The 13,081-nt window shown below is 48.7% G+C and overlaps 2 protein-coding genes across 2 annotated transcripts; both read right to left on the bottom strand.

Moving 5' to 3' along the window:
• Positions 1-1,303: 1,303 nt before the first annotated feature.
• On the bottom strand, positions 1,304-2,416 carry LOC125541167 (1-Cys peroxiredoxin PER1). Its single transcript, XM_048704631.1, has 3 exons — positions 2,207-2,416; positions 1,956-2,104; positions 1,304-1,858 (listed from the first exon to the last, which is right to left on the bottom strand). The coding sequence occupies exons 1-3, from the start codon at positions 2,322-2,324 to the stop codon at positions 1,469-1,471; spliced, it is 657 nt and encodes a 218-aa protein (XP_048560588.1). The 5' UTR covers positions 2,325-2,416; the 3' UTR covers positions 1,304-1,468.
• A 3,768-nt stretch (positions 2,417-6,184) lies between these two features.
• LOC125536055 lies at positions 6,185-8,417 on the bottom strand. Its single transcript, XM_048699150.1, has one exon. The coding sequence runs from the start codon at positions 8,287-8,289 to the stop codon at positions 6,334-6,336; it is 1,956 nt and encodes a 651-aa protein (XP_048555107.1). The 5' UTR covers positions 8,290-8,417; the 3' UTR covers positions 6,185-6,333.
• Between the last annotated feature and the right edge of the window lie 4,664 nt (positions 8,418-13,081).

Below are 13,081 nucleotides of genomic sequence, written 5' to 3' on the forward strand. Positions count from 1 at the left end.
TGAAGGATGAGATGACCAAAGCAGTTAACCAGTTTTTCTAATGATGGATGCATTCCTGATGATATAAATGATACTATTGTTTCTTTGACCCCCAAACCACCTGAAGCAGATGAGTTAAAAAAAACCTTTAGACATATTCCTTTATGGATGTCTTGTATGAAACTAGTTTTTTAACACCGCCTCATATATTAATTAATCAAAAGAGTTGTTACAATCATTCATTACAAAAACATCATTAACAAGTATGCCATTTCATTTACTATCTCCGTTTTAGTTTATAAGTCCTGCGCGTATATCTAAGTTGCCCATCATACTTGTCAAAACTAAATTTTGAAATTGAATGGGCCACCACATTGAACGATCCGTTAATCCTGAATATTATTATCTGTTTTGAACAGTTTACATTCTTCTTCGCTTTTCTTTATTTTGTTTTAGATTTTCAATTGTTTTCTTTGTTTTTCGCTCGGTTTCCAGTGTTTCCACTCTTTTGTATTTCTTTGATTTTTCTAATTTTTCGTTGTTTCACTTTGACTTTTTTTTGTTCCTTCCCTTGATCTCTTCATTTTTCTTTGGTTTTTCTTTGCTTTGCTTACATGTTAATATATTTTTTATGTGTACATTTAAGGTATATTTTACTCTGTCTGGCTGCGGTTTTCTTTATTTCCCCCCTCATTATCTTTGTTTCTTTACCTGTTTCTACGGCTTTTATGTCCTTTACTTTTTCAAGGTTTTCTTCTTTTTTTGGATTTTGTTTTAACCATTTTTTCTTTTTAATTGTTTTCTTCGGTTTTCTTTGTTTCTTGCTCGGTTTTCTTTGCTTTCACTTTTTTGCATTTGTTTTCTTCAGGGTTCTCTTTGTTTCACTTTGATTTTTCTTTATTCCTTTCTTTACTTTTTTCATTTTTCTTGATTTTTCTCCGCTTTCCTTTTGTTCTTTGTCGGTTTTCATCTTTTTTTTCTTCTTTTATAACATTCTTATATCTCTGCGAACTGTGATCCCAATTGTCAGCTCAACCAGTGACCGGCACGGGCGCTACATGGGAGCATATAACCACGTGCCTGTCTTTGTGCCTTAACTTTTTTTCCCCCCTGTTTTGATGCTACAGTCAAGTTTCCATGGAGGCACGTCAGATGAGCCGGTTTGCACATTTGCCTTAGCCCGCATTCAGGCCACGACACGAGCAGGCGGCACGGCAGCGTGGATTCGCAGCAGCCGTGCTGATACGTGCCGCCGTCCATCAAGAACACTGCAAAGCGGTTCTCCAAACATGATGACACCAAGCGACCAACACACACATGGATATACCGGCGATCGAACACATGAAAGTGGCAAAGTCACAGTACACATACATAGCCCAGCGACGCTGGTAGATTTACAGAAGAAACACGACACATACCACCACAAAAGCACGCACGCACCACGACGACACAGACCGCCACAAGTAACCGAGCTAGCACGGACGCACGCCTAGACCTTGGTGAAGCGGAGGTAGCCCTTCTTGGAGGGCAGGTCGGCGGTCTCAAACCCCTGGGGAAACATCTTCTTGGCCTCGTCGTCGGAGACGCCGGGCGCGATCACCACGCACTCCCCGGGCTTCCAGTTGGCCGGGGTGGCCACCTTGTGCTTGGCCGCCGTCAGCAGCGAGTCCACGGCGCGCACCACCTCGTCCATGTTCCGCCCCGTGCACGACGGGTACAGGAAGCTCAGCTTCACCACCTTGTCCGGCCCCACGATGTGCAGGGTGCGGGACGGCAGCTGCCCCTCGCCGTCCTTCTCGTCCGGGTCCACCATGTTGAGCTGCTTGATGGCCGACCGGTCCGGGTCCGCCATGATCGGGTACGTCACCTTGCTCCCAGGCTGCGCGCGCGAGAGCAGAGAAATTATCCCACCATGCATGGCTAGTCAGCAACCAAGAATTTTTCAGATCGGGATCGATCACAGATTATGGGCGAACCTTGTAGGCCTCGATGTCCTTGGTCCACTCCTTGTGGGACTGCACGTCGTCGCAGGAGATGCCGAGCAGCTTCACGCCCCGCTTCTCGAACTCCTTGGCGTAGTTGGCCATGGCCGCCAGCTCCGTCGTGCACACCGGGGTGAAATCGCCTGAACAGTAGCACACAAGCACAGACAATCAATCAGCACCAGAACACAACTTCACTGGGATTACGATCGAGCAGGCCGTGAAGGCAAGGCATGTACACGTACCGGGGTGCGAGAAGAGGATGACGTAGCCGTTGCCGACGTAGTCGTGGATGCGGATCTTGCCGTGGGTGGAGTCCAGCTCCAGGTTGGGGACGGTGTCGCCGATGGTGAGGCCCGGCATGATGGATGAGAGACACTGAAAGCTAGCTACTGCGTAGTTCTTTGCTGCTGCTGCGAACGGCGCTCGAGGGATGCCGGCGAGGACGCACCGGGGAGCTGCTTTTATAGGAGCGGTCGGCCGGCGAGGGTGTGTGTAGAAGTGGCAGCAAGGCGCGTTGCATGAGGGCCACGTAGTTGGCCTCGTGGCAGCCCGCCGGGCGGCCTTGTTCAATGCGCTTGACCTGCCCACAGACGCGCACCGTCTAGCGGGGCAGTGGATATGCCATGTGGCCAAGTCATTCCCAGAAGCTCACTGCCACCTGTGCGAGCGGCGGCGTCTTTCGTGAGCCTTTTTTTTCTCTTGAGAAGAACATCGTTCGTGAGCTGAATAATAGATTGCGGCCTACCATGGCTGTGGGCTCTGTGTTAAGGGGCTGTTCGTCCACCAGCTCCCTGGATTTTAGGAAGTACCGATTCACTCACTTCACAGATTTGAATTAAAACTTCGTCAGCTCCGGGAGCGGTAGCGTGCAGCAAAGGGACTCCAAACAGTCCTAAGTCTAACAGACAACCTCTCTGAACAAAAGTTATGCATCCTTTGCACATACGTGAAGCCTAACCAAACATGACAATCAACTATAATTATAAACCTATGCTTTTTTAGATTATAGCTAATGCAGTGAACTTTTATTCGTCCCTATAAACATTATGGTGATTCAATAAAGCTTCATGAGATTGTCTAAAAGAAAATGCAGAGATGGCAAACTATATCTTACTTATAACTAGCTAGGCCAGTCCAGTTTTTGTCTTTTTTTTTGTTTGCTGGGTTTCGATCGAGACACTTGTGGTTTTGTTCAGTTGTACTGGTTTAGGGTCGGTTTTCATGTTTTTTGCGCTTTTTATTTTTATATTTTATTTGTTTGCACTCATTTTTCTATGCTTTCCTGTTTCCTTTGTTTTTTATCAAGTTTTTTCATTTCTTCCTCGGTTTTTATTGGTTTTTTTCTTTTCTTTCTTTTTGAACCGGTTTACTTTGTTTCTTTCCTTGTTTTTACTGAATTTTTTTCTTTTTTTCTGTCAATTTTTGATTGGTTTTCCATCTCTAACACATGTCTACTTTTGCAGTATAGAATATACATTTTTAGCGGACACGAGAACTATTTCTAATACACATTGAACATCTTCTAAATACATGATGTGCATTTTTATTTTAATGTGTGATTTCAAACACTTATTAAACCTAGACAACAATTTTCAAATACACGTTGAACATATTTTTAGTGAAAATAAACATTTTTTAAAACTACCTGAAAATTTTTAACATTGCACAAATATTTTTTATTAAATTATGGAATTTTCCAAAAACATGTGACTACTTATTTTAAATGTCACATACATTTTTCATGACAATAAACATGTTCTTAAACTATGCAGAGTTATTTTTGCATTTTATAAATATTTTTATGTACACATTGAACATTTTTTCCAATACATGATTATTCTTTTCAAACATATTTTAATGCCAAATTGTTTTTCATACATATTATACATTTTATATATTTTATATATACACATTTAACATTTTTCAAATACATGGCCAATTTTTTTTTGAAAACTTATATTTTTATGTCTACTTTTTTCCATACACATTGTGCATTTTTTTATACAGCAGGATCATTCTTTATATACACATTTAACATTTTTAAATAAATGATTAAGTTTTTAAAACATATATTTTTTTGTCTACTTTTTCCATACACATTGTACATTTTTTGTATAAATGAAAAATATTCTTATATACATGTTTAGCATTTTTCAAATAAATGATTAACATTTTTTTCATATATATGTTTTGATGTCTAAATGTAAGCAAAAGTAAAAAAATGTGAAAAAATACCAAAAAAAAGGTGTGTTGAATGTATGTGGTTCGTGATGGGTCGGCACATTCTAGCGTGTGCTCAACTGTCCTGTGTCAAACGAGACATAGACGCGCCTATGCAGAGACACCAATCAGCCAGTAAGCACTTTTCAAGAAAAATTGACAACACACTATGCATTGTCCATATCGTCACATTTATGTTTCTCAAAGTAAAATATAAAGCACTTACGTAAATGGCAAAACATATTGGTTTTGCAACAAAACCGAACGATGCCAATGACATTGGTTCTCTATCATGCAAGTGGCATCGCTATTCCTGACGATAGCAGTTGCGTGTTGCGTGTGGTACTAGTACTATGCACGCTCTACTATCTCTATGACGTGTGGGCCCTAGGGAATGCACTGCATGGTTGGTGAATCATCGCACATCCGTTATTCCCATTTTCTCTCCTAGTCTCCTCACTCACCAATTCAATCCAGGGGGATGTTCGAGTTCGAATTATGCGCCCACTTGCCCCATTTCCTTTGCATGTCTCGCAGTCCTGCCCACAACAGTTGAAGTCGACTTGGTTTGAATCGCGGCGAGTTATCACTGAGCTTGCAACCCCCCCCCCCCCCGGCGCGCTTTCTGTTTTTCTCATCGACGGCGGTACCTTTTCCATATGCTCGTCAACTAGAGGCGACGGTTGTTTGCGTGGCGAGTCGATGAGGCTGCATTATTTTCCTCCCTGCTCTCTATTTCGTGCTCGTCATCGTTTTTGGGGGGGAAGGAGGTCGCGCGGTGCTCACAGTCGGGTGGATCTGTTTGTGGGAATCGTGTTTGTTAGTTGTATTGCGTTTTATAGTGTTTGATTCATCACGAGTCGCTAGTTGTATTCATGGTTTTTGCAATCTGCGGATTTGGATACCTTTGTGTTGCTACCGTGGATCATCGTTATCATAGTTGTCTTTTGTGTGTTTTATTGCTAGATTGTCATCACCATGATTAGAATGGTGCTGGACTGAATTTGGCTGATACATGCACTCTCTATTCATGCCCTTGAGTTGTTGCCATGGAATGGTTAGTTCATTTTGGACATTTTTTTGCTCACATCATGTGCAGTAATTTATCCACTGCCAGCTTTTTCCATAGCTCTTGATCTGTAAGTATCAACCTTATTGCATCTTAGTACTCAGGTCTGTAGCCTGCCAATTTGTAGACCATTTTTGTCAGTTGAATTTTCGCTCAAACAGTGCTAAATGTCCTAATATTTTTAGCATGATAGTTTTAAATTGCTTTTTTCATCATGTTTATTGTGTCTACCATAGCGAGGTCAGTAAGATATGGGGTTTATTTTTCATCATTGTTAGTTATTCAATAGTCTCTCAATAGTTTGTTCATGTCAAAAATTTAATTATTGATTTTATAGTGAGCGCGCCTCATAGCAGTTCTTTTTTTGTTTGGTTGCCCTGTGTTGAGGATGTGTTCCTAAAATTTTATTTTTCCATGGCCAATGGTCTGTACTTTGCATAGTTATCATCACTATTAAGTAGGAGTATAAATTATCTTCTCTATTGTATGTAAACTACCAGTGAATTATTACCAAATCGACTGACTGATTTGTGGTTGAATCACGCGGACGCGCGTTGACCTGTCCAAATTTGGGCCGGTCGACCAGCGCGTAGCGCTGCCCTGTGCCGTCATCATTCAGGTAGAAGGACATACGTGGCAAAAATCACAATTTTGACCTATGAACGAAAAAATTCACAAAGTGAATTGTCTTTGAAAAAATTTCATTTCACTAATCCTTTCGTGTAGCGCCCGACAACCGGACGTCACACTACACTGTGCAGCGCCTGACTAATAAGCGCTACACGCCTGACCAACGTCGGGCATTACATGAAAGGGTCAGCGGAGCGAAAAAAATTTCAAAGACAGTTCATTTTGTGAATATTAAATCTGCGGATTTTGCCGACATACGTCCAGCCTTGTCACAGACTCTACTTTATCTGACAACAGATAGTCACACAAGCATTTGATTTTATTACTTAGCAACAACACAAAACGTCTGACAACACCATCAACATTCCAATTAAGCACATGATCATTCGCCCCATTTATTATCGACCGAAGCCACTCGAAACCGCCGTGGCTGCACCCATCAATCGCCCCTCACACGTCGCAGGACAGCCACAGCGGCTCGTCGAACTCGCCCAGCGAGTCGTCCGCGGCGGGGGCGCCCAGCGACGGCGACTCCACGCCCAGCGCCGGGCCCCACGTCGGCGTGCCGTTCTCGTAGGCGTTGCAGGTGAGCCTGCGCACACCGGAGCCGTCCAGCCGGCACACGTACAGGTCGCCGTACGGCTGGAACTGGTTCGGCCCGGAGACGGGCTCGGCCACCACGCCGCCGAGGTTCGCCGTGAAGAGCAGCCACTCGCCGTCCGGGCTGAAGCACACGTGGTTGATCCGCTCCCTGTCCGCCTCCGCGCTCCCCGGCGGCCCGGCCACGTGCACCCGCCGCAGCCCCGTCCCGTCCGGCCGCACCAGGTAGATGCTGAACACGGCGGCGTTGCCCGGCTCGTGCCGGTTGGAGGAGAACGCGATCAGCTCCCCGTCCGGCGACCAGCTCGGCATCGTGTCGATCCACTCGCCGTCCGTGACCCGCCGTATCGTCTCCTCCCCGCGCGCCGCGTCCACGATGTAGAGGTTCTTGTGGCCCGACCGGCCCGACCGGAACACCACCCACCGCCCGCACGGCGACACCGCCGGGAACGCGTCGTTGCCGGCCTCCGGCCGGGTCAGCTCCTTCACGGCCACGTCGACGTCGCCGCGGTCGTCGGTGAGCTCGCTCGGGTCGAACTCGATGCGCGAAACCCGGACCGTCGCTTTCGGGGTCTCGAAGATGGGGCCAGCGGAGGTGAACACCACCCCGCTCTCGCTGGGGCTCCACGAGGTGTAGAACAGGTTGGGCTGCTTGGCGAGCACCCATCGCTTGGAGCCATCGGCGCGGAGGATCGTCACGCCGGGGGACTTGAAGAAGTCGCCGTTGAGGGCCAAGTACTTCGCGTCCGGCGAGAAGGACGGGAAGGAGCCGTGCACGCGGAGCATGCGGACGGAGCTCACCGGGCTGCGCACCGGCTGCCGGTAGGGGATCAGCGAGTCGCCCGGCGCGCCTGCGCCGCGGAAGCGGTGGTACCCGAGGCGCGCGCCGGACGGCGAGAAGAAGGGGTTGTAGTGGTGCAGCTCCGGGTTGAGCAGCGACGTTACAGAGGTGAATTGCTCCGTCTCGAGGTCGAACAGCTCGATGTGGCGCTGCGCCCGCCCCTTCCGCCGCGTCGCCACGGCGATCCAACGGCCCGCGGCGGCAGGGGTGAAGCAGTGCACGCCCGGCGGCGTCACGCGCGTCTCGGCGCCGCAGGGCTCGAGGGTCTCCGGCGAGATGTCCACCCGGAAGACGCTCCACCAGCCGTCATCGGCGACGCGGTGGAAGAACACCGTGCCCTCCCCATGCCAGGTCGGCCAGCCGCCCCGAGCAGAGAGGACCACGCGGCGCGCGGGGTCGGCGGCACGGAAGACGGCGACCTCCGTCTCGAGCTCGTGGAAGTCGAACGCCCACGGCCTCTCGCCGTACGAGGCGACGGCGAGGAGCTCGCCGGACGCGGACACGGCGGGGCTCATGTCCGCCACGCCCTGCGGCGTCACCCGCACCGTCTCCTCGCTGCCCAGGTCCGTCGCGTACACCGCCGCCCAGCTCCTGAACCACCCATCCGGCTTCTCGTGCGCGGAGACGAAGTACAGCCGGCCGGCCCTCACGGTGGGGCGGTCGTGGAACAGGCTCCCCTCGACGGCCGGCAGCGGCACGGCGCGGTCGGACCCGGGGCGGCACAGGAAGAGGCCCGCCGAGCCGGTGCGCTCGGACACGAACGCCACCTCCTCGCCGCCCTCATCCGCGAACTGGGCGTTGAAGTTGAGGGAGACGCCGTCCGTGTGGCGGCGCTCAGCCAGCCCCTCGGCGGACGCGCTCTCCGGAGTCTGCGGGGCGGCGACGGAGAAGACGTCGAAGCCGAAGCTGGTGACCCCGACGGAGGCGAAGACGATCGTGCCGGTGGGCTCGCGGCCGGGCTCCATGATCGTTGATCGGTGTGACGGCGTGTGACTGGTTGGGTCGAGCCTTGCTGCTGGTGCTTGTCGCTTGTGGCTTGTCGGTGTGTGTGTGTGTGATCGAGGTGTGTGACTGGGTGGAGCGTGGCGGTATTTGTAGGTTCGGAAGAGACTTATCTGCGGGAAGTTGGCTTGTCGGATCACTCTGCTGTCCACTCCGTGACTGCAGCGTGCACGTGGCGGGTGTGAACGGGCGCATCACAAACGGAATCTGTGGAGCACGTAGGCGGTACACAAGTCCATCACGCTCCAGTTCCTGCCGTACCCGCCCTGCACGGTACCACTATTTCCGATGCACACTATTTTTGTAAGTTGCTTGCAACGCAAAAAGGTTATTTTTTTTCTTGCCAAAACTCAGCTTCACTTTATTGATTAATTAGTGTTCATACGGATAAAATTTAAATCAAAGGTTCGAGAAGCCATACTTTACGTAAAAGGTTAGCTAAGAGCATCTACAGCCGGGCGGCCCAAACCGGTCTCAAACATCCAGCCGGGCGGACCAGTCACAAAAAATCAACCTAACCGGGCGTCTCGAACCTGCCTCAAACGCCCGGATTGTCCGGCGCCTCTCATATTCAACCCAAATGTAGGGCGGATATGGGGCGGCCCGGGCTCGCCCAGGCGCGTCAGCCTAACAAGCCCGGCCCACCACCAATCCCACCGATGTTCCAAAAAAAACCCAGTCCGACTTCATGCTCAGAACCCTATAGCTCACTCGCTCTCCTTTCTCACTCTGTCCTCTCCCTTCTCCGCTTTCGATACAATCCAGCGACCATGTCAAGCTCCGGCAGCCACTCTGACTCCGCCGTGGATGCCGACAAGGAGTTGGCCCGTCGCATTGCCTTGGGAACCAGCGATGGTCCTTCTCGGCCCGCGCGCTACTCCGCGAGGGCTGCGCAGTCCGCGCCTCCCCCCGCCCCCCCCCCCCCCCCCCCCCCCCCCCCCCCCCCCCCCCCCGGCTGCTTCTCCCCCACGTGGGCAACGATGGTTACTTGTGCCCACCCTGCCAGTCCGAACACGCACACCGAAATTGAAGGCACGCGCCACCACAAGAGGCAGCGGGAAAGGGAGAGGCAGTCAGCGGAGCTCGATGAGGACGAGCTGCTCCTCGTTTGGGTCTACCACCGGTCGCTTACGACCGCGGAGACGGACGCTCGACAGATTCGTCGGAAGAACGCCAAGGAACTCCAGATTTCCATTGAGCAGTCCGAGCGCGAGGCGAAGGAAGCGGCGGCGGAGGCGGCTCGGCTCGCGAAGCTCAAGCGGCAGCAGAACAGGGCCGTCCGACGGCTCAAAGGGCCCATCATCCTCTTCGACACCTCCGACGACCACCACCACCACGACTCCTCGTCCGACAACTTGGACGATCTGCCACGAGCCGCCGACGACTAGAAGGGGAAAGGGCCGGCGAGAAAGTGGTGAATGTTAGTAATCTCCCTAGTTAATTTCTAATTATTTATGTCTCTAGTTAGAACATGTCCGTCGTATGGGGATTATGTCAACTTTGAGTAGCTTTTGAAGATCCGTTTGTGATCTTTTGGTGATCGAAATGTGCATATCTAGCTCCGTTTCATAGTCCGTGCGATGTCTACGTCAATTCATCATCACGTTGCATGGGTAGTATGGAGTATGAACGTAGGGCATCGGATATGAGAAGCATAGATGTGAAGGACACATATTGAGTTGTGCCCGATCATTGCCCACGTGTTCACGGTTGTTTGAGGGGCTGAATTTGCCATGTCCGGTTATAGATGTTTTAAGTGTATATTTTGAAGGAGGGAGTCCCCGGCTATTAAAAAGGGAGTTTCATGGGATAGGAATCAATCTGACACCTAACAAAAAATGTAGTTTTATTTCTTTTGTGCTGGTACCCCGGAGTATTGTGCAGGACGAGTAAAGCCCAAGCAGAAAGAGCGTGACCAGCTGAGTGCACCTGACGTGGAAAGTGGGCAAGGTTCAGTGTTGGGCCCTTTGCTCAATAAAATAAAATAAAATAAAATCAGTGTTGGACCAGGTGTGGACGCAGATGGATGATTAACAGGGTAGTCAGATGCGAGTTTTGGTCAACAACAAACACACTGTCAAGAAACTTACTTGGCTGTTTTGGCTTTGCTAGCTAGGTAAAGAATGTGCAGATCTTAGCGTCAGTCCGAGTGGATCATTGGTGCTGTTATCCAGGCTTTGGTTAGGTGTGAACACGAATGTGTTGGTGGAATGGTTGGAAGATCCCAGTTGTGGTCAAAGAATGATTGTCCCACGTGGAATGCTCGGTTGTTTCATTGGATCGATATAAGTTTGCGGAAGGGAATTAGAGCATCTACAACGGCCGTGGAGTATCTAGTGTGCTCATATGCGCCCTAATGAGCAGTAATTTTTGTTAGAAAAAATCTACAAGTTCTGAGTTTTTTTGGTGCACGTTTTGACAAATGTTCTCAGTGCTTCATACCGAAATAATATCCTTGGAAGTCGTGGTAAAAAAACACTCCAAAAATGCTATTTTCAAAAGCATTTTGGAGTGTTGTTTTTATTTTTTGCCATGACTTGCACGACAAATGTTCTTGATGCCAGGCCTTTGGAATCCTCATATCCTTCCAAAGGCATGTATGTCCGGCCTTTCGACACTGCGCCCGGTCGAGTGGTTTGTTTTGGAATCTCTGTCGGGCCTTTCAATGTTGTGGATGCATGTTCTCTCTGATAGATAGGGCTCTCCCCTGGCTTGTGAATTGTCAGTTGGTGATTGAGAGGGTGAATTGACTATATATTTATTTTTCTCATGTTCCAAACGGGTTGATAGAAAACCCGACCGAGTCTCCCACAATAGATGGTCTGAACCTCCATCGGGATCAAATGAGCAGAAGGAAGCCATCACGCGCGTGGTTTGGGGGCCCGGGCCACTTGTCAGTATTGCTGGCCCGTGCCAGGCTGGTTAACTCGTGTCGGCTGGCTGTGTGCGAGGGCACGACTCGTTGTGGGGCCAAACCATGCATGTTTTCTGAACACTGCAATTGACCTTTGTTTGGCATTCTTATCTAGGTGGTTCAAGTATCTAACAAACCAATGACTCCCACCCATCTGATCACCGCATCATTCAACTTTTTTTTTATATTAGTGGCGTAAATAAAAAGCATCAGGTTCAGGTCAAAGACGATGGTCGTGTCAATTGCGCAACCTTTGCTTCCCTGATAGAAGTGCGATGTGAAGCAGACGACATTCAATCAACAGAGAATTCACAACTCACTCCGCCAGACCCCGCCTAATAGAACACAAGAAAGAAAAAAGGCTCAACGTTCACATTGCTTTTCTATCAATGATTGTCGAGGCAAATAGAAACGCAATATGAACACAATCATTTGCAAACAGTTGAGGAAATGATCCTTCAAATAGTTTGCTTAGCTTCCATGTTGTAGTTACAAGCAAAAGAAGTCCAACATTCACGTTGTGTTTTCTATCAATGATTGTCGAGGCAAATAGAAACGCAGTACGAACATAATCATTTGCAAATAGTTGACGAAATAATCTTTCAAATAGTTTGCTTAGCTCCCGCGCTGTAGTTGCTCTTAGCGTCACTTGGCGCAAGGGGTCATCTAGATTGATCACGTCATGATTTGCGAGCTGCAGTTGGTCAAGTTCATAATTGACCAACCTGGTAAATCCTTAGCCAGTCATTATGTCTATGTAAAGTGGTATGATAAGTGGCATATTTTTAGTGGCCAACTGATATGTATTATCATTTGTTGGTAATTCAAGTGGCAAAATATGTAGTCAAAATAAATATGTGAAAGTGTTATGATAATATGTAAAATGATATAAATTTTCGGGTAAAATGGTATCGTGGTTCATGGAGACCAACTGCAACACAGAGCACACCAATAACGACAGTCAGCCAAAACGTGGCGTACCTTTTGCAGTGTTTGGCCGGCCTCTCTTGCCAGATTCCGAGTCCAGGATGCCTGTCTTGCATGAGCCAAGTGCAGATGTTGTATTCGCGTGCGGTGGATTCAATCATGTTTTCAGACACCCCACGTGTGTTTAGTCGCCATTGCCGAATGGTACGCCTTGAAATGTGTCGGAAAACGTAGTAGAAAACAAAAAAATTCGCCCTACGAACACCCAGAAACAATATGAAGACGCATAATGGGTGTGATCAACGATCTTACCGACTCCGGGAGTGCAGCGGAAGTAGATGAGTCGGTGTAGATCGTACTTGAAGTCCCTCGAACGTCGATGACGATCCCGCGAATCGCCCACAAACGATCCCTCAAATGGAAGACCAAAAGCACGGCCTCTCCACTTGATTGCAAGCATACGGTCTTCACGATCCAGCAACGTTTTGTCGTCCAGAGCTAATCATCGCCGAAGAATTAGAGGGAGGAGATTAGAACCACACGAGCTTCTAATTTAAACTCTTAAACTATGAATAATGGAAATATAATAATGCAATATTATTGCCTCTACGGCATATTTCTAACATAATGTTATTCTACCTTTTAGAATGCACCAAGGGTACGACCAGAGAACACTTGTGTTGTATGGCGAAGGTTGCACAAGACATTCTTCAGGATCTCTACGACCCCAAACATTCTTCGGGAGTACCTTGCACAATAAAGCAAACCATGTGCTGAATGCGGTCGTGGAATTTACCCGACAAGCAAACAAATCGATTGTAATGACAGTAAATAATCGACCATAATGACCCGAACCATTGCGATCGTGCACCTCACCCAAAAGCACACGAACTAGAGGAGAGCCTGATTAGCAA

The sequence above is a fragment of the Triticum urartu genome, chromosome 2 (genome assembly GCF_003073215.2).
Source record: "Triticum urartu cultivar G1812 chromosome 2, Tu2.1, whole genome shotgun sequence".
Lineage (NCBI taxonomy): Eukaryota > Viridiplantae > Streptophyta > Magnoliopsida > Poales > Poaceae > Triticum > Triticum urartu.